This window comes from Myxine glutinosa, chromosome 2 (genome assembly GCF_964187855.1).
Source record: "Myxine glutinosa chromosome 2, kmMyxGlut1.1, whole genome shotgun sequence".
NCBI classification, from domain to species: domain Eukaryota; kingdom Metazoa; phylum Chordata; class Myxini; order Myxiniformes; family Myxinidae; genus Myxine; species Myxine glutinosa.
This window is the reverse complement of record NC_136262.1, coordinates 117,771,110-117,798,171: the sequence shown is the minus strand read 5'-3', so window position 1 is coordinate 117,798,171 and position 27,062 is coordinate 117,771,110. Positions and strand designations below refer to the sequence as shown.

Genomic DNA, 27,062 nt, shown 5'->3' with positions numbered 1-27,062 from the left:
ACTCAGTGCAGCTCCCCTCTCGCAGAACTCCTGTGGGGGCTTTGTGCAATGGGTTTTATTGCCACACCCTTAGCCTTCTCGAATGTTCCAACCACACCCTGTGACGCATGCCGCAGCCACTCCCTTTGAGCCCTGATTGGCTGCTCGCGCTTACCGTCAGCCTCTCCGCCGCCCTCATTTGGTCCATGCTCGATTTCCCAGGCCTGCCTCGTGTTAATTCGCGCCAAAAAGCCAAAGGCATCATAAGGTGGCGTAAGGCGGCATAAGGCAATGGAGGCGGCATCAGGCAATGAAAGCATTGAAAAGGACCTAACTCTCATTATTCTACTCAACGCAAAACTAACACAGTAAAAGGACTATGCTCACACATACTAAGAAATAACTGCACTATCGCAAGGCTACATGTTGTTGTGTGACTAAACTATGAGGGGGAAATTTAACCTTTATTGTACAAAACTCAAAACCGCAACACTACCCCCTCTTCCTCGTCAGACTCGTCCCCGAGTCGAACCTAACAAAAATGGAACGACCGGTTTTGAGAATGATCTGGAAAATTACTTTTACTTTTACATGTGACATATAGGTGTGGTTCCCTCTAACATTTACTCTAACCCGTGGGAGCGACTTTTAAAACACTAAATATGTCCCTCCTATTGCGTTGAGTAGCTACTCTAACAGAATCACACCCACAATTAACCGAATCCGGAATTTGTCAAACTAAACATATAGCCGGTGGGCAGCATTTTATATACAAGCACAAAAAAAACTTAATTTATTTGCAATTCTATGACCCAGGACCTGTCCTTTTTGAAGAGAAGATTGGAGGGGAGAGAAAGCACAGCAAAAAAAACAAACACAAATACACTCAAAATCCATTACACTTGCTGCTTGCTTCTTGCTTCTTGCTTCTTCTGTGTGCATATATCAAACCGGCTAGCCCCCGGACCGGCATACAGGCCATTCCTGATCTTCAGGGCTAACTAAACTTACAAATCTTCTCATCCCTAGCACACCATAATAACAATACACAACAAATGTGTTTATTTTATTTCTCTGCCAGGCAGGGCCAACCCTATGTGGTCCGACTGCGTGACATTCATGCCACTCAAAACAAGTGGTCCGAAGATGCAAGGTGCTGCACAGCAGAGGTGTAAGGCCACAAGACTTGTGCTCCATAGTGTGTGTGGTGCAGCAAAGTGTTTGTGGCAGCAAAGTGCTGCACAGGCACAGAAAAGTTATAACAAAAGGATATGGCAGCAAAGTGCTGTGCAGTTTAGCTGCACAGGTGTAGCAAAGTGCAGCAGGGGTGCTGCACAGGTCGATAGTGCTGCATGGCTCCACCTCCAAAATGGTCCTGGGGGGGGGGGGGGGGAGAGACAAAGCACGACAAGCAAAGCGGAAAGGGCGCAAAGGTACACAGCAACACAAGGTAATGCAGCATGAGGGGTGCGGAAGAGCGAGCAGAGCAAGCTCGTCCCTAGCCGTCCGTACCCCCCAACGTCGGCTTACACTACCCTAGCCCTTCCTTGTATTTACAAATCCGTCTACGTCTTGTCTCCCATATCCCCCTCTAATTCCAAATTCGTCTTCCAATCCCTCCCAGGAAGGAAGGAATGGAACAAACACAATGTCTCATTACGTCATGATGCGTCTTACACTCAAACAGTTTACTTGGCCCTGGTGTGGAGCTTTGTCCTCCTCAGTGATTGGCTGTGGATGGCGCGAAGGGATTTCTCATCTCCTAACTACACTACTAACATTTACTCTTAAACTACCCGGGGTCGTACCCTGCCAATCGGCCTCTTTAAACTATGTGGTTCTAAAAACCCGAATTCCCATTGTCCAATCTGTGGTGCCGTCGAAATTTGGGTCTCACTCCCACAAATTTTCACTCTCTGCCCTTGCACAATTTCGGGGCTGGGTCGTGTGGCTCCACTAGCAGGTCTACCTACCTGTGCACCTCCGCCACTGAAGTCGCCACCCGAGCTTACCTGCTCCTGCGACAACCTAAACTGGGGAAGGCCCCTCCTGGCACTTTACCCCCTGATGCCCACCTTGGCATTGGGCAACCGGGGTCCTTCCTTTGGATCCTCGGGCCCCACTCACAACTACTCACAACTACCCTAACTGGCTCCCACAGCCTACCTGCGGCCTCACCTGGCCGACAAACTACCAGTGGTGGAGTGCCCCAATAACCATATGCACCAATTAAACCACACGCCCAGCCATTCCACAGTCTCACGCACCCTCCAAGGCACTACCTTGCCACTACCTGCACCATAGGTGTCAATATCTATACAATTTACCTATGCCCTCTACCTGGCTTTACAATACCCACCCCAGGCGTCCATGAATGGGTTCCATCTCCCCCATTCACTCCTTCACACCATGCATTCCACACCTTTACTTTCACACACCATTTATTTCGCACACCACTTTTCTCGCACATCTTTTGTCTTGCACACCTTTTGTGCTCACACACCTCTTTCCTTGCATACCTCAAACACAATTCCTTTTACTCAAACACACAGTTCGGTTTATTCTCACAAAATTCAATTCAAACACACAGCATCATCTATCTAACTGCTTTTCCTCTAAAACTCGTGCTTCCCCGTCATCCCTTTTAAACTATGCACTCCCTTCATCATTATCATCCAGCTAAGCTACCTACGTCCCCACTATAGGTACAGTGTCACTACTTAATTATCATGTCTTCTACAGTCTGCTAAATCCCAAACATTATCCTAGCCCTCCCTCGGCTAGCTTCGGTGCCCCATGGAAGTAACCATCGCTGGCACCCCCATGTGCCTGTCACTGCCATCCCCCTAATCTAATGCTCATGAGCCCTGACCATGTGAGGAATGGTTAAACTACCATTCCCCCATGTAGGGTACACTATCCTCATCAATCCACGACACTTGAGCCTCTCCGTGTGGAAATACGTCGTCATCACGGCTCGGCTTCGAAAGGCCGAGCGATCCATGCGGTTGGTTGGTCGCCTGTATGGGGTGTCCGTCCGGCATTTTCGATCCAGGGGAGGAGGCATGGATGGGCCGAGGTGCAGGGGCCCATCTCGGCGCAGGGCCTCGCGGTCCCACGCACGATGGCCCAACCGACCACGGTCGGAGCACCGCACCCGCCAAAGTGCGCGGCTCCGAAATCTCCTTCCTCCCTTTGAACCTCGCCGATTGCCTTTTCCGCCACGGCACGGCACCAACCATACAGGGCGGGGGCCGGCACGGGTCGTGCACAGCAGTCCTTGTGAAACCGCCGCGCCACCGATCCCGGCCTGTCCATGCTGCACACAACTCACCGAGGGCTCACGTCGGCTATCCGTCGCGCTAAACGCTACCCCGGTCGGTGTCGATGCTTGAGCCGCGTTCTCACCACTCACGACGCACTCTGCACTCGCACACCCAGGCATCCCTGCGCCTCCCATACATTCTGTTAAACACTCTCCTTCCACATCCTCTGGTGTGCATTCTCTCTCGCACACTGTACTCGCACCTGCACACCTACCACACTCACACCTTTCACACAATCCGTTACACACTCTTCCCACACACAGTCTGTAACACCCATGGGTGTGCACTCTCCTGTTACACACCCAATCATCGCACACTCTTTTTCCCCAGTCTTGGGTGTGCACTCCTTCACACACTCTGTAACACACTCTCCCGTTACCGCACACTCTGGCACACACTTTTCTCTCTCACACCCGTGCTCCGGTGCACACTTTTCTCTCACACGCGTGCCAGTCGCCCTCGTATGCCGCACAATGGATCTTCCACGACCGCCCGGGTTTCGTCCATGTCCCAAGCGCGCCAAAAACCCTTTCGCGCCAAACACATTCGCGCCATTATTCCTACTCACCTTGGGGACCTCCTTTTCCCCCAGCGTCTGAAAACTTTTTATTGAGTTAGCAAGCCCGACATCACGGTGCCAATACAAACTTTGGGTGGTTTTCATTTCTTTTCTACCTCCCGTGATTCTACCTCCCGTGGTTCTACCTAACCATCCGTAATCCTTCCTTAATTGGAATCACCAGCGGGGGTGCGTCCCTAATGCGCCCCACTTCGTTCTCGTGTTGCGCCCATAGTGACGGGGTGACGGTGTCGAGCAACCCATCGGAGTCCCCTGGGGTCGTGGGGACCGCTCTAACCATGTGGGCCGCTTTGGGTGGTAGTTCCACCATCTCAAATTTAACTCGTCTTTCCTGTGGCGCCAAATCGATCATGAACCCTTCATCGTTGTCCAACACATGGACCGTTCGGTGTTCAACATCGTATCGACACCTTACTGGCGTTTTCCGCAGTCTGCCCATCATCCATCCAATGCTCTCAGGTGGCCATCCTCTGGCGGTGCTAAGGGTAACATGCGCTACCATTCCCTCGGGATACTTAGCCTTCGTTCTCTGGTGCGGCGACAAGGTTACCGCAATTCCAATTCCCTCTCGGCCAATCCATATGTGCGATAATTGGAGATCAGAGATTTCCCCTATCGCCTCCGTAACCATGTCTAAATAGTAATCATCGCTCCCAGTCGTGTCGTAACATGCGGTGCAGTGCGGCGGGTTGTATTTTAGTTTTGTGGCTATGTGGTGTACCTCTAGCCAATCACGAATTTCTTGTGTCTTTGCGCCAACCGTGTCGATCACATGGGTCCATGTTGCTAAAGCCCCCTCCTCCAGCCGCCACCAATACACGGTGGTGCCGGCTCGCTGTAATGCCATCATTAACAAATCGCGGTTCGATTCTCCTACGTCGACGTATACGCCTTCTTCGGTGCACGCAATATTACATCCTAATCGACACAGCAAATCTTGTCCTAGTAAATTGTTCACCAGAGGAGCGGGTAGATCCCCGATTTGGATTAACCCTAATCCGCCCCATCGAGCTATTGCTTTTTCTATTCTCTCTCGATAATCGCCGATGGATTCTCCTGACTTTTGCTTTATGTTCCCAATTTTTCCCCAATCTGGTCCTCCAGGTGGCGCTAGCGCCTGGCCAATGCTAGTCAGGAGAAGATTTTTCAAGTTGGCCCACTCAGGTCCTCCTAGGGGTGGCACCCGAGCTATGGGGTCGTCTACTGGCCATAATGAAAGAGTTTTGGCCCTTTCCCATACCCTCAGTAATACGGATGCTCCCAAATGACAAATGTCTCTCCAATCCGGGGCATCCTGTGTAATCCAATTGCGAAGCAATGTTACTATATCCATGGGTTGGTCGATTAACATATCCTGAACCCTCTTTCGCATGGCCGTTAAATCAGATTCCTTCCAAGGCACCCATACCCTTACTATGGCACCGGCTTGATCTATCCCCGCGCATCGCATGGGGAACACCCCCTTCGGCTCTATCGCACGTTCGCCCGGTGCCTGGCATTCCACTAGTGAAGGGTATAGTTTCCAAACTGGACCTGTCGGAGGTGAGAACCCCGGGGTGTCAGTGCCACTATCTCCATCGTCCTCGACCTGAGGGGCTGAGGGTTGTGGGGTCTTCTGGGTTCGGGAGGGTCTCCCATTCGTTTCCCCTACAGCGCCCTGGTGTCGGGTATGTGCCTTAGATCCTGGGACTGGACCATGGGGGGGGATAGGAGACAGGGATTTCATCTTCCTCATCCTGTTCCTCCTCACCGGAGTTACTCCGGGCTACCATTAGCCTCTGGCTTGTCTGCGCCGCAAGCGCCTTCATCTGTTTATCCTGCTTTTTCCGTCCCTGTTTTCGCTCATCCTGGTATTTTCCCAACTCCCCTCACAAACTCGCTTGTCTGGAGGCTGCCTGTCTCTTCAAGGCCTCCACCTTCCACCACCCATAGACTCTCCAAGAATCTGGTGGGAGACTCTTCTTCTTCTTCTTCTCCAGGGCATCTAAAGCCCCATATAGCACTTCCAACTTGTCTAGTGCAAATGACCCTTCCTCTGGCCAAGGTGTACTCAGACCCTTGGTTAACGCAGCCCATGCTTTGCCCGGTTGCAAAGCAGCATACCCATGTTCTCTTTTCATATAAAATGCTGGAGTGTTTTTCAAAGGTTCTCCCTCCTTCCCTACCTTATTACCCATCTTCCTACCGTCCTTGGGCTAAATCCCTCCTGGTAGTTCTAATATCGGGTCGCCCCCCGATTATCTTAACACTTAACACAGTACTCGCGCCGGAGTATTCTTAACACCTATTATCTATCATCTTCGCCGGGGTCTTACCTGAGGGGTATCCCTCCTTATCTCGGGCGCCCTGTATAATCAATTCGTTAATCCACTGCCGCTCTGGTTAAACTAAATGTGGTTCGGAAGACAAGCCAGGTAGTACAGTCGACAGAGGTCCACACATCCAGAGGAAGGGAGGAGGCCTGTCAATTTCAGGTGTGCAAAAGGAATTTCTTACCTCAGCCCAATGGTTGCCGGCCGGCCTGGCCTGCCCTCCCGACCTGGGAAGTGAGAAGCCACCTCGAACCTGCACGCTGGAAGAATCCCACTCCTGACACCAATTATGTGGAGGTTCACCTCAAGGGAAGGAAAGAAGAACAAGGATCAGAGCAGCAATGTTTAATGAATTCGATTACAAACACATCATGCGGAGCAAGGCTCAGAAATGAACTGCCTGACACGTGGCAGGTCACCTCCAAGACACTCACCAAAGAATCAAGCAAATGAGTACTTCTTATATAGTAAAGGAATCAAAACAAAATCTCCGCTGGAGACAAAGGAATATAATGGGCCCTAGAGACCCCCACCCTAGTCCCTTCCTGCAGAGGGCCAAACCCAGACTTCAAAGATGTGAGAATAAGCAGTTTATGACCTTCTCAGCCTTTCATAGAAACAAACCAAACTTGGGCAAGGCTACAGAGAGCATCCTCACATGGAATATAGTTGTTTACTTGGCACTAAAGCATTAATCTGCGAGTTAAATAATTGAGTATATGAAATCAAAGGATATATTATGGGTTCCTTCCTATTCAAGAGCAACGATGTTTACATGGCACCAAAGCATTAATCAGTAGGTCAAATGACCGAGCACATAGAATCAAAGGATATATTATGAGATCCAGAGTAACAATACCCTTTAACTTGTAGGCAACAGAGATTACATGGTGAATCATCCACTTTGTAAAGGAAACAACTTGCAAACAGATTTCCCTGCACGTCGGCTTTCTCAATCTGGCACAAGTTTAAAGTAATGTCCAAGCCCGATTCCCCAAGCCGTGAACAACAAGCCCTTTAGCTGCCAAATCCAGCCGCATGAAAAGCACTCACAGTAAAGCCACAATCATATATATTTTGCAATTGTTCTGATCCACCTGGAGCATATCATAGGGCTTAAACCCCATGGCTGACACACACATATATATATATATATATATATATATATATACATATATATATATATACACACACACACACATATACATATACCAGCAGAAGAAACCCGGCATTGCCGGGCGGGGGAAGGGAGGGGAGGGGAGGAGAAGGTGGGGAGGGGAGAAGAGGGGGGGAGGGGAGAAGAGGGGAGAAGAGAGGGAGGAGGGGAGGGAGGGGAGGGGGGAGGGGGTAGGGGTAGGGGGGAAGGGGTAGGGGAGGGTAAAGGGGTAGGGGAGGGGGAAGGGGGAGGGGGAGTCAAGTCGGAAGTCATTGTCGTCAATTGAATGTCGCATTTATTTTTTATTCCCTGCCAAATGGCATTGGTCCCGCATTCCGAACCCGGAAGTCGGAAGTCATTGTCGTCAAAGTTGAAAAATTAACGTTACGAAATACGCTGATGACGTCATAATTTTAAAACGCGAAGTTTTTTAAAATTTAAGGTGTGCTGTAGTTGCTCTGAGACGTACTGATTCCGAATATGCCTTTGGTTTTTCTCTGCGATGGGTAGTTCTCGAGTTATAAGAGGACAAACAAACATACTTTACTGCTTTATATATATAGAAGTTGGTACGATTCGGCCAAGGAATCCCAGAGATAATTGCAATTAAGTGAGCCGTGACGTCACGGAACGCGCCGCCGGTAATATATTATAATTTATGGTAATCTATGCAGCACGACATGGTCATCACGGAAAACAAGGCGCCTTTGCCGGCGCAAAACGGCTCTCCCAGGGTCGAACTCGGTATCGTTGTGAGCGCACGGTTCAGCCCTTCAAGAAAAGGTTTATTTTGTAAAAATCGAACCACGCGTTAAAAAGATATGACTGGTTTTGTTCGCCGGCACGTCGGCGCTCGAATCGGCTCGCGATAAAATCTAACACGTCTTTTGTCGGGGTCGTCTGAACCAACCACGGGGCCTAGAAGGCTGGGACTGGTCTCAAAAGTTAGGTCTCGATCATATCTCGTAATGCTGGAAGCTGCACGTCTCTGTGATAATCTTGTGGACCATGACGAGATCGTGCGAGTCGCTCGCAACGGCTTCAAGCACTTCCGCATTCGACCATTTCATGAACGCCATACGCCCCGCCCATCAAAGCGCGTACGTATTAAACGAACATACAGTGGCCCATGTGTCGTCATTTGCGCATGCGCCAAAGTCTTTGCAGGAACATGAAGCATCGGAACAGCGCATTTGCGTATGCGCAAGAGTGAGAACCGCCTGTGCACCATTACGCTAACAGAAGCGCTGGCGCTGCGAAGCGCTAGAGGGAGCGCTGCGCTCCCTCCCTTCGATTCCCTCCCTCTTCTGCTAGCGCTTCTGCGCTAATACGCTAATTTTAAAACCCGAAGTTTAAAAAAAAATTAAAGGTGTGCTGTAGTTGCTCTGAGACGTACTGATTCCGAATATGCCTTTGGTTTTTCTCTGCGATGAGTAGTTCTCGAGTTATAAGAGGACAAACAAACAAACATACTTTACTGCTTTATATATCACCTTACACACCTACACACACACACACACACACACACACACACACACACACACATATATATATATATATATATATATATATATATATATATATATATATTGTTGTGGATATGAGAATGTTTTTTTATTTTATTGTTGTGGTAAAATGTTGTTGTAAAAGGTTGTTGTAAAATATCACCCCTCCCTCCGTTTGTGGTTGTATAAAGGTCAAAAGGGCGTTCCCGTAGTTAGTCCATAAAACATACATGCAGGACACGATATATCTTTTTTTGACAGTTATATCCTTATTATGTGTATTAGTGTAAGGCTGTGTCTTCCATTAATTGAAATACTCCATTGCACCAGTGAAAGAGAATAGATCCCCCTTCCTTCCCATCCCCAAAATCTCCCTTTCCTTCCCATCCCCGAAACCTCCATTTCCATATTACATCCCCTCTCGTCACTGCTGAGCCTCGATTGCCCATATTACCTCCCCTCCAATAACCGCCATTGACCACGAGGCTCGAGTCGGGGAAGAAAGGCGTGTCTCCACCTCGTCATAGAGGGGAGGAGTGAGCCAGCCCCACTCGACCAACCATGAGCCAGGGGTTTGGCTAGAGAGGGCGGAGGAAGAGCGATCAGGGAGGTTCGAAAAGGTTGAGGGGCGGGGGCCTATATAACCCAAGGCAGGGCGTGTCCAAGAGGAGATGCGTTTTTACAGAGGAGAGCAGAAGACAGAAAGGCCAGGAGTTGGTCAGGGATGCACAAGGAGTTGGTCTGAGTTGGTCTGAGTCGGTTGCCTGAGAAGGGTCAGTGGTTGCGTTGGTGAGGAGTCGGTGGTAAAGAGTGAGGGACCAAGAAAGAGAGAGAAAGAGTCCTGAAGCAAGAGAGGAAGTTGTTGAACTGGGTGGGACTAAGCAAGAGAGGAAGTTGTTGGACTGGGTGGGACTAAGGAAGGAGAGAGAACCCGTCACACCAATCCCCCAAGCTCCGCGTTGGCTCCACCAAGCGTTCAGCTCCACCAAGCTCCGCGTTGGCTCCACCAAGCGTTCAGCTCCACCAAGCTCCGCGTTGGCTCCACCAAGCGTTCAGCTCCACCAAGCTCCGCGTTGGCTCCACCAAGCTCCACCAAAGCTCCGCCAAGCTCCGCGTTGGCTCCACCAAGCGTTCACCTCCAGCCATCCACCTCCTGCCATTCCTGCAATTCCCCGCGTGAGTCAGTGTCTTTTGTTTGTTCTGTCCTGGGAATAAATTAAGTCTGTAGGTAAGCTAATCATTTTCACTGTGTCACCTGCGTCTCATGTGCCTGTAAATAAACGTGACTGCTTTCTTTTTGCTTGTGTGTAAATAGTCAATAAATTCAGTAGTATTTCCAAACCTTTCTTTGCCTTCGTTTTCCTCTTTGCATTTGTCGTTTTTGTCTTTTCCCCTCATTGGGCAGCTACGGTGCGATACGGCCAAAGTTCGGGTGGAATCGGGTAAGTTTGTTAGGTCGCGGTCACCAACCGCTCGGTCTATAACATCAAACCGCGATCTGTAACAATATATATATATATTGTTACAGACGCGGTTTTAGATGTTAGTTTACCGAGCGGTTTGGTATTACCGCGTCCGAACAGTTACTCCCCGATTAGAACCCGATCCCGCCCGATTCCACTCGAACGTTGGCCAAATCGCGCTATGCTAAATCAATGATGGAAAGGACACAACGGCTGGGTTAAATGAAACGACACAAGGGGTACAGTTCTCAAGACCTCCGGAGGAGGATATAATTGGTGATGCAGAAAAGGGGTAGATTACACGGTAAGAGGTAAAGCACAGAAAAGATGGGCACTTAAACACAGTCTTATCTATCCCCGACAGACCACAGACAAACGGGACAAGACTGACTTACACGGGGATTGATGGCAAGGAAGGACAGGCAGTCGATAGCACAAGGTGCACCTTGGCTCAGGGGCAGAATCAACACGGTCCGGTCCAGAGATGCGGGGAGGTATTTCAGCGCTCGGAGGTGGCGTCTTCTCTCTCCAAGCTGAGGGCGCATCTGACGTCACCTCCCTCTTCCTGCGCATGCTCAGCGGGGAGTGACACGCCCTCGGCTCGTTGGCCCCGCCCCAGATGGAATCGGTCCGCCGCTTCTATTGGGTGCGGGGGGTTACCGGGCTCCGCCCTTGACGAGGAGCTGACAGCGAGCCCCTGCGTGGTAACCCCGTCGGAGCACATGTTCAATGGCGGCTAACCAAGCCGGAGTGAGGACGCACACTCCCCGCGCCGCCGCCGCTGTTGTTGTTGTTGTTGTTGTTGTTGTACCATGAGGAAGAGCTGCGGGGAGGTATTGGGAGGTCCTAAACTTTCTAACGGTGCCATACAATCACATTCTGGTGCAACGAAGAGTCAGAATTAATGGAAACGAGTCCTTAACTGACATAGACTAAGAATAACTAGCAAGATGTCCTATAGTTGTCTACGTGAGATGCGGTGGACCTGGATGCGACATTTAAGGGGGGAAATAGGGGAAGGTCGGGGCTACAGAGTGTTGTTTACAGAAAATGGGACTAGGGAATGGGGGATTGGGGATAGTTGGGAAGTATTGGGGAAATAGGGGAATATTTACAAGCGGATATGGATGGAGGCCAAATCCCATATCCGCAACATTGCACCCTTCTCTACCTCGGGGCGTCCCGACCCGATAAATTTTTACCTACGTTAGTGTGGCATTCAGATGTAGTTCCCTCTACTATTAACTCAACCCTGAGTGCGACAGTTTTACAGATGTTCACAAATGAGTAAATATGTCCCCCTGCGACGTTGCACCCTTCTCCTCACAGAAACACACCCACAGGATAACCGAATCGCGGAAAGAATCCTCAAACTAAACATACAGCCGGTAGGGAGCATCATTTATACAAGACTACACTGATATTTACACTACGATCCAGGACCTGTTTTTGGAGGAACACATGCAGATGTTATGCATAGAGAGAGCACGCATGCCAGCATCGATACACCAACCCACGAGTGCCCTGTGGCCCTACGGCCTTTAATAATGTGCAGAGCACCCCATCCAAGCACCAAAAGCACCACCCCATACACACAGTCAGCACCATCCGGTGCACCAATAAAGTGTTCAATAATCACCGGTGGTGTCGCAGCCGGCCGATGTTCTGCCGCTGGTCTTGCCTTCATGTGGTGTACTTGGCCTTCTGGCTTCCTTAAAAAATAAAGAAAGGCGCCAACCGCGTCCATTTCTGAATTGTGGCCGTCAGGGGGCCAACTATAAGTGGTTCACCTGTATGGCATAGGTGCCACGTTGACCCAGAGGTCCATCAACGGGTGGTGCTTGCCCGCAAAAGACTGCGGTCCATGGTGGGCGGCCACAAAAATTGCGGTCCATATGGTGTATCGATCCAGGCAGCAAGCAGTGAAAGTACAGGCCCACAACTGCAGAGCCAGCACCTCTCTCTCCTCTCTCTCTGCCCCAAAGCCAGATCCTCGGAGGTGGGAGACAAAAAGAAGACAAGTGAGTAAGGTGGTAAGGGCGCAAAAGTGCACGCAATACAAGGTAATGCACACTGGGGGCACATGGGAACCAGGTGATACAGGTACGTTCCTACCGTACACCCCCCCCCCCCCCACCAGGTAACCTACATTGCCCCTCCCTTACCCCTTACTGTATCCACAAAACACAACACTACCCATAAACATCTACTTTACACATCAACAAACGTCCCTACTGTCTTCCCCGTTCCTCCCATAAACCAAATTCGTCTTCTCTCCCTCCTAACCAATCAAATTTGCCATTTCCAACTCTCATCAAAATTTGCCATCACCAATTCATCATCAGTCCCTCCTAAGGAGGGAGAGATGGAATCACCCCATTGTCTCATCCACGTCGTGATGCGTCTCACAAATCCAAACAGCAATTCTCCTTTCCTGCAACACAAACCAAAGAAAACACAGGTGTGGAGTCATCAGCATCACCTCAGGTAAGTGGCTGCGTATGGTGCGACAGGTTCATCAATCCTAACTATTTCCAAAATGACTTTAACAACTTTACATTACCCGGGGTCTTTCTCCTGCCAAACCATTGGCCCACTTACACTATGGGTTCTAAAAACCAATTCCCATTGACCAAACTGTGGTGCCTCTCAATTTGGGGTCCCACTCCCCCGATTCATCTCCCGGTGCCCTTGCACAATTTCTGGGCTGTGACGTGTAGCTCTCCCAGCAGGTCTACCCACCTGCACACCTCCACCACTGTAGTTGCCACCCGAGCTTACCTGCTCCTCACCCTAACCTAGCTAACTGGGGAAGGCCCTCTCGCACTCTCACCCCCTCAGTGCCCTCTCTGGCACGGGCTGCCCGATCCACACCCGGGATCCTCAGGCACCCACTGACACTAACGGCTCCCAGAGCCCACCTGCGGCCTCACCTGGCCGACATCCTCACAGTGGTGGAGTGCCCAAACCAACTACACACACTAACAGGCTACACGCCCAGCCATTTCCACAACACTAATGCACCCATCCACAATACCATTCTGCAACCGCACCACAAATGCCAATATCCAACCACAATTTACCTATACCCTCTACCTAACACTTACACTACCCGCCCCGGGTACTCGTGAAAGGGGTCCACTCTTCCCCCATCCACACCTTCGCACCATGCACACCACTCCGTACCACTTACTCCAACTCTCTCCACACCACTCATTCCAATACTCCATGTATTCCACACACCTACCTGTACTTGCACACCTGTGCACTCATACTTGGTGCCGCCTGCACCCTTCTCTCCCCAAGCGCATTCGCGCTGATCCACAACACTCACTACTCATACACTGCTCCACACTGCTCCGCACACCTGTCCAGTTCTCACACAGCATCATCTCATCTAACTACTCCCCTCTGAAACTTGCGCTTCCCAGTCGTCCCTTTAAACTATTGCGCTCCCTCGTCATTATCATCCACACTAAACTACCTGCGTCCCCACTACAGGTATCAGTCACTAACTAATCTTAACGTTACCTAATGTCATCTTCGCTAGATCCCTACACACCATATCCTAACCCACCCGGGCTAGTTTTCACTGCCATACACCCCATAAGCTATAGCGCATTTGCCCCACTTTGTGAGGGATGACAGAGTTGCCATCCCACCACATCGGGCATCTCCCACTACCAATTTTGCACATCCAATTTCAACAAATCAAAAATTTGCCAATCACTACCCATCATCTGCCAATCATTACTGCCAATCCTTTGCCAATCATCAAATTTTGTTTTTCTCATTTCGGGGCCAAAACACTATCCTCGTCATTACAGTCTACTTACTAATGCCTCTCGGTGCGCCAATTCACTCCTAAAGCTCGGCTTCGTACAGCCAAGCCATGAACGCGGGTTGTTTGGTGCCAGCGGCTGGATACGTCCCGCATTCGGTGCAGGGAAGGAGGTTTACCCGGGCCGAGGTCCCACGCACCCTCTCGGCACGGAGCCATCCCATGGCCCGATCTCGACCTGCCGGAATGCCTCAACAAAAAGTGGTCGCCATGACGACCCTTCCTATCGGGCTGCCAGCTCCGCCTAGTGGAGCACGGACGCGGCCGTTCAAAGCGAGGCCCAGCGTGGATCGCGTACGGCGGTCCTTTCGAACCCGCCGTGGTTCGGATCCCCGCTGGTCCTCGCGGCACGCGAAGCTGCCCGACGCGCACCGAGGGCCCGAGTCGGCTATAAGTCGTTCTAACCTCTAACCCGGTTACCGTCGATGCTTCACCTGCATGCTTACACCCCGCAGCCCGTTCCTTGCTCACACATCCAGCCGTTCCCATGCTCCTCGTCGTACCTTCTCTTACACACCTCGGTACACTCATTCCACTCCCAGCCTTGGTCACACACCTGACCACCGAACACTTTGGCACACATTCGTTGGTCGCACACCTCACCAACACACCTCTTCGCGCCCCCTCCTCGGTCACCTCCTCTGTGACAATCACAGGTGTGCTTTCACTCGCACACCCAACCACGTGCCTCACTACCAATTCCAGCGTGCATTCCCACACACGCTCTACCATTCCAGGTGTGCTTCCTTTCTCACCTGTCACAACCAACTCACGCTCCGTGTCACTCTTACTACTCTCACCTCCACTCTTGACAGCGCACTCTTTCCTCATGCACCCGTCCGTTACACACCTTTCTCGCGCACACTCTCCCGTTACACCCTCTGTAACACTCACCACAGGTGTACACTCTTCCTTACTTTTGACAGCGCACTCTTTCCCCATGCACCTGTCCGTCACACATCTTTCTCGCACACACTCTCCCGTTACACCCTCTGTAACACTCACCACAGGCGTGCATTCTCCCTTTACACCCTCCGTAACACTCCTCACTACGCGCTTCCATGTGCTCCCTCGCACACGCGCTACGACCGATTCACTCTCGCCTCTTCTGATCTCTTCTCCCATCACTTGCATCTCCTGCCCAGATGCCACCCTCATCTGCTCCATTTCCTCCCTGTGAGCATCCAATTTAGTTTCTACCCCCATTCTGACCCCCTCTATCTGCTGCCCCATTTTTTTAACTTCCCTTTCCGCTTGGTCCCTCATGTCCCTCAATTTGCCTTCCATACTGTTTTCTAACCCCTCTAACCCCTTTTGCATCCCTTCCATTTGATTCTCTTGAGCGGCCATTCTGTTTTCTACCCCCGTTAACCCATTCTTTACCTCTTTTATCCCATTGTCTAACCCCTCACCGGTACCCCTCGCTTCGTCCCTCATTACCCCCATTTGCTCACTCTGAGCCTCCATCCGGTTCCCCATTACCCCCATATGGCCCTCCAATCGCTCACCCTGAGCATCCATCCGGTTCCCCATTACCCCCATTTGCTCACTCTGAGCCCTCATTTGCTCACTCTGCAGGTTGAGGGACGCCTGCATTTGTACCATAAATTGCTCCATGAGGACCTGCATTTGGGCCATCCCTCCCACTTGTGCAGCGGGTGCGGCCGCCGTAGCAATGTGCGAGGCACCATTTTGCGCGCCCGCAACCTCGTGCGCGAGGACGCCATTTTGTGCGTCTGCCGTCCTCACTGCTTCGCTCTCCTCATGTCCCTCATGTCCCTCAATTTGGTCCTGGATCGACCCTGCCTCACTCTCCTCTACCGGAACCCAGCCGTCTTGATCCGCCATAGCGCGACTTTCAAAATTCGGGTTTTTATTTTTGTAAAACAAAATCAAATTTCGCCGTTAATAATTTCGAGCGCGTGAAGCGCGCTTCGGGTCCGATCTCACTCCTCGACACCAATTGTTACTTAATAACACAATTGGTGTTCCAAAATTTTGGGCCTAACAAATTTAGTCCCAGGTCCGAATCCAACTCCTGACAACCAATTGTTACAGACGCGGTTTTAGATGTTAGTTTACCGAGCGGTTTGGTATTACCGCGTCCGAACAGTTACTCCCCGATTAGAACCCGATCCCGCCCGATTCCACTCGAACGTTGGCCAAATCGCGCTATGCTAAATCAATGATGGAAAGGACACAACGGCTGGGTTAAATGAAACGACACAAGGGGTACAGTTCTCAAGACCTCCGGAGGAGGATATAATTGGTGATGCAGAAAAGGGGTAGATTACACGGTAAGAGGTAAAGCACAGAAAAGATGGGCACTTAAACACAGTCTTATCTATCCCCGACAGACCACAGACAAACGGGACAAGACTGACTTACACGGGGATTGATGGCAAGGAAGGACAGGCAGTCGATAGCACAAGGTGCACCTTGGCTCAGGGGCAGAATCAACACGGTCCGGTCCAGAGATGCGGGGAGGTATTTCAGCGCTCGGAGGTGGCGTCTTCTCTCTCCAAGCTGAGGGCACATCTGACGTCACCTCCCTCTTCCTGCGCATGCTCAGCGGGGAGTGACACGCCCTCGGCTCGTTGGCCCCGCCCCAGATGGAATCGGTCCGCCGCTTCTATTGGGTGCGGGGGGTTACCGGGCTCCGCCCTTGACGAGGAGCTGACAGCGAGCCCCTGCGTGGTAACCCCGTCGGAGCACATGTTCAATGGCGGCTAACCAAGCCGGAGTGAGGACGCACACTCCCCGCGCCGCCGCCGCTGTTGTTGTTGTTGTTGTTGTTGTACCATGAGGAAGAGCTGCGGGGAGGTATTGGGAGGTCCTAAACTTTCTAACGGTGCCATACAATCACATTCTGGTGCAACGAAGAGTCAGAATTAATGGAAACGAGTCCTTAACTGACATAGACTAAGAATAACTAGCAAGATGTCCTATAGTTGTCTACGTGAGATGCGGTGGACCTGGATGCGACATTTAAGGGGGGAAATAGGGGAAGGTCGGGGCTACAGAGTGTTGTTTACAGAAAATGGGACTAGGGAATGGGGGATTGGGGATAGTTGGGAAGTATTGGGGAAATAGGGGAATATTTACAAGCGGATATGGATGGAGGCCAAATCCCATATCTGCAACAATATATATATATATATATGTGTGTGTGTGTGTAGGGTGGTTTAGTTTGCTTTTACAGATGCTGTGGAACATTGTGTGGTTATGTGCTTCCTCAGCCTTCGACAGGTGTTTGGAGATCATGAGTTTAACGACCTCATTCTAGAGGAGGGCGAAGAAGTGGAGCATTCTGAATGGACAATGCTTTCTTCAAATGATGAATCGGTAATTTCCAATTCGAGGCTGTTTGCTAATTGTCTTCTCTCTTTGTAAGTCACAAACTGAAGAAACCTGGACGTCCAAAGCCTAAATGGACACTTATTATTAAGGTGCTGATAGAGGGTGCTGTGTGTTTATTATTAAGGTGCTGATAGAGGGTGCTGTGTGTTTATTATTAAGGTGATGATAGATGGTGCTGTGTGTTTATTATTAAGGTGATGATAGATGGTGCTGTGTGTTTATTATTAAGGTGATGATAGATGGTGCTGTGTGTTTATTATTAAGGTGATGATAGATGGTGCTGTGTGTTTATAATTAAGGTGATGATAGATGGTGCTGTGTGTTTATTATTAAGGTGATGATAGATGGTGCCGTGTGTTTATTATTAAGGTGATGATAGATGGTGCTGTGTGTTTATTATTAAGGTGATGATAGATGGTGCTGTGTGTTTATTATTAAGGTGATGATAGATGGTGCTGTGTGTTTATTATTAAGGTGATGATAGATGGTGCTGTGTGTTTATTATTAAGGTGATGATAGATGGTGCTGTGTGTTTATTATTAAGGTGATGATAGATGGTGCTGTGTGTTTATAATTAAGGTGATGATAGATGGTGCTGTGTGTTTATTATTAAGGTGATGATAGATGGTGCTGTGTTTGTAATGAAGGTGCTGATAGATGGTGCTGTGTTTATTATTAAGGTGATGACATATGGTGCTGTTTGTAATGAAGGTGCTGATAGATGGTGCTGTGTTTATTATTAAGGTGATGACATATGGTGCTGTTTGTAATGAAGGTGCTGATAGATGGTGCTGTGTGTTTATTATTAAGGTGATGACATATGGTGCTGTGTTTGTAATGAAGGTGCCGATGGATGGTGCTGAGTTTCTAATGAAGGTGCTGATGGATGGTGCTGTGTGCCTCCAGGTGGATTCATTCCGATATTTTGACTCGCACCACAGGCGCTACGTCTGGAGCCGAAGCCAGGAGGCCTATTTGCCACTATGGTAATTATGTCTGAAAGGATCACAAACATGATGACGTCACTTAATTTCATTTTCAAAATGGTGAAACGTCACAGGTATCACCACATATTGGAATCGAGACTAATGTTCTTGTCCTATATGTGATTCCTGCTCTTCCCCCGCCTCCCACAACTGCCCCAACCACTTTCACAGTGGCCTGTCTGACAGGTGGACATGTTCAGACCTGCATCTCATGGTCGGTGGTTTAAACCAGCTCGAGCGTGACGAAAGGTCTGTGAATACAATCCTTCATTTCATTTTGATTTCCGGTGCAGTCCTTGTATAATCACTTCACTGGATACTTTCAGATAACCTGATTCCACCTGGTAAGGGAATTCATCCCATTGTGGTGTGGAATATTGTGGTGTGGAATATTGTGGTGTGGAATATTAATGGAGTTTGCCAGGAATGGCCTTTGACAGCATAATGGCAGGGACCCATGGAAATTACTCACGGTCTTTCAGGTATTTTGGGTATAAAAGTTCTAAAGGATCTTTAAGAGTCTTTTGTATCCTCTATGTCTTTTGAATCTTCATGGTATTTTAGGTATTTTGGGGTTTTTGGTGTCTTTAAGGATCTTCCAGGTCTTTTGGGTACCCTGGGTCTCTGGGATATACAAGGGTCTTTTGGGTATTCATGGTCTTAGAGGTCTTTGTGGTTGTAAAGGTCTTGGGGTCCTCAAAGGTCAAAGTGGTCTCAGCAGTCTAAAGGGTCGAAAGGTATCTTCCAATAGCACATAATTAATACACGTACATAATTAATAGACACGATGCAACTGACACTCAAACAGTCGTAATTAATAGACATATACTTACATGGCTAAACGGACAGACGGCTTTACTGGCCGTGTTTTTCGGTTATATTATATTTATATACACTACTCAATAAGTTAGGGATATTGGCAGATTCTTCGGTGTGGTTGATTTTGTGTATTAATTATGTTGAAAAAAGTTGTTGGTCGCAATTATATGGTTATTAATGAGTGGAAAAAACACAGCATTCTTGATTTAAATACCCTAACCCCAACCCCTATAAAAAAATTAACTCACTCCCACAATATCCCTAACTTATTGTGAGTAGTGTATATATACAGACACGTGAAAAAGTAAGTACACCCCATGTAAAGTTTTGACTTTTTCAACATATTTCAACATACAGCTATTTGATCTTCATTTCACCAATATTGGTAGATAAAGGTGATATAATATAACAAATATCATGAAACATTCACATTTTGTAGTCCATTGTATAATTTAAATAAACATAAATGCAAATTTCGCATGTGGAAAAAGTAAGTACACCCTTGGCTCTAATAGGTGGTATTGCCCCCTTTGGCAGAAACAACCTCAAGTAGGCATTTCATATAACTGTCTCCCACTCTACCAGTCTCTGACATCGACTGGGACAAAATTTTTGCGCACTCCTCCATGCAGAATTCTTTCAGCTGTGCGATGTTTGAGGGGTTTCTTGTATGCACAGCTCGTTTCAAATCCCCCCACAACATCTCGATGGGATTTAGATCCGGGCTTTGACTTGGCCATTCCAGCACCATCCATTTCTTTCTTTTCAGCCATTCCTTGGTGGATTTACTAGTATTTTTAGGGTCATTGTCATGTTGCAAGGTCCACCTTAGGTTGAGCTTCAACTCTCCGACAGATGGCCTCACATTATCCTCAAGCACCCTCTGGTACAATGAAGAATTCATAGTGGATTTTATGATGGTGAGCTGCCCAGGCCCTGATGCAGCAAAGCTGCCCCAAACCATAATATTTCCACCACTATGCTTTACAGTTGGTATCAGGTTCTTGTGGTCAAATGCTGCCTTTGGTTTTCGCCAAACATGTCTTCTGGTACTGTGACCAAATAGCTCTACCTATGACTCATCTGTCCAGAGCACATTGTTCCAGAAGTGCTGGTCTTTGCCTAGGTGTTCATTGGCAAACATTAGTCTTGCCCTGATGTTCTTTCTGGACAGCAAAGGTTTCCTCCTGGCATACCTCCCATTTAGATCAAATTTGTGCAGCCTCTTTCTCGTGGTAGACTCGTGCACTTTGACATCAACAGTGGCAAGAGGTACCTGTAGGTCCCCTGATGACATTCTGGGGTTCTTAGAGACTTATTTCAGCATCTTGTGGTCTGCCCTCGGGCTGAACTTGCTGGGGCGGCCTGGCCTGAACAAGTTGGCAGTTGTTTGGAACCTTCTCCACTTGTAGATGATCTTCCAGACAGTCGAATGATTGATTTCAAATTGTTTGGAGATCTTTTTAAATCCCTTCCCAGACTTGTATGCATCTATAACCTTCTTTCTGAAGGCCTCAGAGAGCTCTTTTGATCCAGGCATGGTGACGCCGCACACTTCAACAACAAAGAGCAAACCAAACTAAATGTCTGAGGTTTATATAAGGCAGGTTCCTCCAAGATCCTCTCCAACGATGTTCTAATCATTTGCACCTGAGCTGGTGCACCTGATTCGAATTTTTGGTATTTGAAGTAGTGAAAAATGTAGGGGTGTACTTACTTTTTCTACATGCGAAATTTGCATTTATGTTTATTTAAATTTTACAATGGACTACAAAATGTAAATGTTTCATGATATTTGTTATATTATATCACCTTTATCTATCAATATTCTTGAAATGAAGATCAAATAGCTGTATGTTGAAATATGTTGAAAAAGCCTAAACGTTACAATTTACATGGGGTGTACTTACTTTTTCACGTGACTGTATATATATATATTGTTACGGTTTTCCGCCGCCCTTCCTACCCTTACCAAGGGGAGATTAAGCCCCTTGTTCTTTCTGTGCTGGCGTAACCGAGACCTGAAATGCCCCTTCCAGGCAAACACAAGGTAGTGTTTCGGGACAAGTCTCACACGTACCTAAATATCTGCGCCGCCACGGAAGCGGGGAACCAAGCCTCGCACGAGCCACGTGTAATTTGGGCAAACCGAGGAGATTGCGTACCACGTGGTCTGTGCAGTTACCGTTTGTATTGGAACCCAATTCGAGCGGTTCTATTCGTACCACGCTTATTCAATGATGGAAGGGACGAAACGGTCGAATAAAGAAATAACAGGTTTAATTATTATTTACACTTATATGTACAATTCGGGAGAAGACAGAGACACAGAGCAGCCTTATACAGTCTTATGCTTAACCGCAGACATGGGCCCGATCACACTCACAAAGGGGAATGCAGGCAGGCTGATGTTCACGCGCTGCCTTGGTCGTCCAGGAACGGCGGCGTCGCCCGGCGTGGCTCTCCACGGTCACAGCACATCCCGCGATGAAGGCAAGCAGGTGGTGGAAAGGATCCTCGTAGCACGTCCCTCGAACTAAGGGGCAGATGAGGCAGGAAGGCGGGAGGGAATGTATGCATCTCTCAGCGGCTTTCCACAGCGCGTTGAGTTACTGGCGCGCTATCACTCGCGTAACCCAATGGAGGCTCGGCCTCAAGCTCAACCGAGCATCCACTTTGGTACGAGCGCTTATACTTAGTTCATGCGCATCTTTTCTCCGAACTCGAAACTCTCATCAATACTCAGTCAAGCGCCTCCCTTCGCAGAACTGCAAGCTCACCTCTCCACAGAAGGACTCCTCTCTCACCGAACTGCTGTCAAGCTCCAAACTGACCGAACTGCTCGTGGGGGCTTTGCGCAACGGGTTTTATTGCCACGCCCTGAGCCCTCTCGAACGTTCCAACCATGCCCTGTGACGCATTGCCGCAGCCACTCCCTTTGAGCCCTGATTGGCGACTCACGCTTACCGTCAGCTTCTCTGCTGCCCTCATTCGGTCCCTGCTCGATTTGCCAGGCCTGCCTCGTGTTAATTCGCGCCAAAACGCCAAAGGCAGCACAAAGAGGCATGAAGTGGCATATGGCAATGGAGGCGGCATAAGGCAATGAAAGCAATGAAAAGGACCTAACTCTCATTATTCTACTCAACGCAAAACTAACACAGGAAAAGGACTCTGCTCACAAATACTAAGAAATAACTGAACTATCGCGAGGCTACATGTTGTAGTGTGACTAACTATGAGGGGGAAATTTAACTTTTGTTGTGCAAAACTCAAAACCGCAACACTACCCCTCTCCCTTGTCAGACTCATCCCCGAGTCGAACCCAACAAAAATGGAACGACCAGTTTTGAGAATGATCTGGAAAATTAACTTTGACTTTTACATGTGACATATAGATGTGGTTCCCCAAAACATTTACTCTAACCCGTTGGTGCGACAGTTTTAAAACACTAAATATGTCCCCCCCCCATTGCGTTGAGTAGCTAATCTAACAGAATCACACCCACAATTAACCGAATCCGGAATTTGTCAAACTAAACATATAGCTGGTGGGCAGCATCTTATATTTACAAGCACAAAAAACTTACTCTTATTTACAGTTCTATGACCCAGGACCTGTCCTTTTTGGAAAGAAGATTGGAGGGGAGAGAAAGCACAGCAAAAACACAAAACCCACTCATAAATTCATAACACTTGCTGCTTGCTTCTTGCATCTTGCTTCTTGCTTCTTCTGTGTGCATATATCAAACCGGCTAGCCCCCGGACCGGCATACAGGCCATTCCCGCTCATCAGGGCTAACTAAACTTACAAGTCTTCTCGTCCCTAGCACACCATAATCAAAAAAATGCACAACAAATGTGTTCATTTTATTTCTCTACCAGGCAGGGCCAACCCTATGTGGTCCGACTGCGTGACATTGGTGCCACTCAAAACAAGTGGTCCGAAGATGCAAGGTGATGCTGCAGCAAGATGCTGCACAGCAGAGGTGTAAGGCCACAATACCTGTGGTCCATAGTTTGTGTTGTGCAGCAAAGTCTTTGTGGCAGCAAAGTGCTGCACAGGTGCAGCAAAGTTAAACAAACGGATATGGCAGCAAAGTGCTGCACAGTTAGGCTGCACAGATGTAACAAGGGTGCAGCAGGGATGCTGCATGGGTCGATGGTGCTGCACAGTTCCACCTCCAAAACGGTCCTGGGGTGGGGGGAGAGACAAAGCACGACCAGCAAAGCGGAAAGGGCACAAAGGTACACAGCAACACAAAGTAATGCAGCACAAGGGGCGCGGAAGAGCGAGCAGAGCAGGCTCGTCCATAACCGTCCGTACCCCCCAACGTCAGCTTACATTACCCTGGCCCTTCCTGGTATTTACAAATTCGTCTCTACTTCTTGCCTCCCATATCCCCCTCTAATTCAAATTCGTCTCCCAATCCCTCCCAGGAAGGAAGGAATGGAACAACCACAATGTCTCATTACGTCATGATGCGTCTTACACTCAAACAGTTTACTTGGTCCTGGTGTGGAGCTTCGTCCTCCTCGGTGATTGGCTCTGGATGGCGCGAAGGGATTTCTCATCTCCTAACTACACTACTCACATTTACTCATTTAGCCTACCCGGGGTTGTACCCTGCCAATCGGCCTCTTTAAACGATGTGGTTCTAAAAACCGAATTCCCATTGTCCACTCTGTGATGCCATCCGAATTTGGGTCTCACTCCCTCAAATTTTCTCTCTGTGCCCTTGCACAATTTCGGGGCTGGGTCGTGTGGCTCGACTAGCAGGTCTACCTACCTGCGCACCTCCACCACTGAAGTCGCCACCCGAGCTTACATGCTCCTGCGACTACCTAAACTGGGGAAGGCCCCTTCTGGCACTTTACCCCCTGATGCTCACCTTGGCATTGGGCAACCCGGGTCCTTCCTTTGGATCCTTGGGCCCCATTCGACAACTCACAACTACCCTAACTGGCTCCCAGAGCCTACCTGCGGCCTCACCTGGCCGACAAACTACCAGTGGCAGAGTGCCCCAATAACCATACACACCAATTAAACCACACGCCCAGCCATTCCACAGTCTCACGCACCCTCCAAAGCACTACTTTGCCACTACCCGCACCACAGGTGTCAATATCCAAACAATTTACCTAAGCCCTCTACCTGGCTTTACACTACCCACCCCGGGCGTCCGTGAATGGGTTCCATCTCCCCCCATTCACTTCTTCGCACCATGCATTCCACACCTTTTATTCCCACACCAAGTATTCCACACCATTTATTCTCACTTTTACTTTCACACACCATTTATGTCGCACACCAAATATCTTGCACACCTTTTGTGCTCACACACCTCTTTCCATACACTTCGAACACAATTCCTTTTGTTCTCCACACACACACAGCATCACCTATCTATCTATCTGCCTTTCCCCTAATACTCGTGCTTCCCCATCGTCCCGTTAAACTAAGCACTCCCTTCGTCATTAACAACCATCTAAACTACCTAAGTCCTCACTATAGTTCAGTGTCACTACTTAACCCTCATGTCTTCTACTGTCTGCTAAATCCCTAACATTATCCTAGCCCTCCCTCGGCTAGCTTCGGTGCCCCATGGAGGTAACCATCGTTGGCCCCCCATGTGCCTGTCACTGCCACCCCCCTAATCTAATGCTCATGGGCCCTGGCCGTGTGAGGAATGGTTAATCTACCATTCCCCCACATAGGGTACACTATTCTCATACGTCCGCTACACTTGAGCCTCTCCGTGTGGGAATACGTCGTCACAGCTCGGCTTTGAAAGGCCGAGCGATCCATGTGGTTGGTTGGTCTCCTGTATGTTGGGTCCGTTCGGCATTTTCGATCCAGGGGAGGAGGCATGCATGGGCCGAGGTTCAGGGCCCCATCTCTGCGCGGGGCCTCGCGGTCCCACGCACGATGGCCCAACCGCCCACGGTCGGAGCACCGCACCCGCCAAAGTGCGCGGCTCCAAACTCTCCTCCCTCCCCTTGAACCTCGCCGATTGTCTTTGCCGCCACAGCGTGGCACCAACCATACAGGGTTGGTGTATGGTTGGTGGCCGGCACGGGTCGTGCACGGAGGTCCTTGTGAAACTGCCGCACCACTGATCCCGGCCAGTCCCTGCTGCACACAACTCACCGATGGCTCGCGTCGGCTATCCGTCGCGCTAATCGCTACCCCGGTCAGTGTCGATGCTTGAGCCGCGTTCTCACCACTCGTGACCCACTCTGCACTCGCACACCCAGGCGTCCCTGCGCCTCCCATACATTCTGTTACACACTCTCCTTCCACATCCTCTGGTGTGCATTCTCCCTCGCACACCGTACTTGCACCTGCACACCTAGGTGCACTTACACCTTTCACAAACTCCGTTACACACTCTTCCCGCACACAGTCTGTAACACCCATGGGTGTGCACTCTCCTGTTACACACCCAATCATCGCACACTTTTTCTCCACGCACTCTTCTCATGCACACTCTCTCGTTACATACTCCGTAACACCCACGGGTGTGCATTCTCCTGGTACACACCCAATCATCGCACACTTTTTCTCCACGCACTCTTCTCGTGCACACTCTCTCGTTACATACTCCATAACACCCATGGGTGTGCACTCTCCTGGTACACACCCAATCATCGCACACTTTTTCTCCACGCGCTCTTCTCGTGCACACTCGCGCTCCGTTGCACACTTTTGTCTCACACGCGCACCAGTCAACCTCGTACACCGCACAATGGACCTTCCACGACCGCCCGGGTTTCGTCTCTGCCCCAAGCGTGCCAAAAACCCATTCGCGCCAAACACATTCGCGCCATTAATTCTACTCACCTTGGGGACCTCTTTTTCCGCCAGCACCTGCAAACTTTCCATTGAGTTAGCAAGCCCGACATCACGGTGCAAATACAAACTTTGTGCGCATTCCATTACTTTCTCCCGTGATTTATTTCCTATCTCTCCCGTCTCTTCGACCCCAATCATTTCTTCAATTTGACTTATTTCTTCGATGACCGCCGGTGCCGATAAAATTTCTTTTTTCAATTTGGCGACCGTCGGTTCTTCTACACCCCGCGTCTCGTCCCTTATAGCCCTGGTCAACTTGGCTACCCTTTGCTCAAGCTCGCTCTCCACTCGTTCCTCGCATTGCTTCACCTCGTCGCACACCACCGCGACCTTCCCGCTCAACCCGTGCCTAATGTCCACCATCGCTTTTTTATTGTCCCTTTTTGCCTCTGCTGTCAGTTTTTCCACTTCACACCTGGATTCCTCCCTCAATTTTTCCATATCATACACGGATTCGTCTGGCATGGCGTCCTTTTTTGCATTCATCTTTTTCCAGCCATACATTGACTCTTCAAATAGAGGCCCTCATTTGTGCCAGAAACAATTGCATGTACCTTGGCACCGCGGGCTCGGCTTCCGCCGCCACGTGCGAGGCGCCGCCATTGTCTTGACCAGCTGCCACACCCTTTTCAGCTTCCACTACCAACTGTCTCTCCTGGTCTTGGGTCATTAATTCTATCTTATCCATTATTCCCACCGGCATTCGACCGCCTTGGCTAGCCGTGGTACGAATACAAATTTGGATTTTAAACTAAATTTCAGTTGCTCGTAATTTTCGAGTGCGTGAAGCGTACTCCAGGTCCAATCTCACTCCCCGACACCAAATGTTACTGCCAATATGTACAATTTGGTGTCCAAAATTTTGGTGTCCAAAAATTTTGT

At 49.4% G+C, this 27,062-nt stretch overlaps 1 protein-coding gene across 4 annotated transcripts in view; it reads left to right on the top strand.

Annotated features, from left to right (window-relative positions):
• The window catches only part of ATP13A2 (ATPase cation transporting 13A2), a 249,877-nt gene that overhangs the window by 46,320 nt on the left and 176,495 nt on the right, over positions 1 to 27,062 (top strand). For 3 of the 4 annotated variants that reach the window (XM_068107317.2, XM_068107318.2, XM_068107316.2), the window contains exons 5-7: positions 17,402 to 17,507; positions 18,429 to 18,508; positions 18,680 to 18,757. In XM_068107317.2, coding sequence (XP_067963418.2) covers positions 17,402 to 17,507; positions 18,429 to 18,508; positions 18,680 to 18,757 — 264 coding nt within the window. Of the gene's footprint in view, positions 1 to 9,029; positions 10,035 to 17,401; positions 17,508 to 18,428; positions 18,509 to 18,679; positions 18,758 to 27,062 lie in introns of those variants that run through there. The other variant, XM_078771508.1, reaches the window with a different exon arrangement.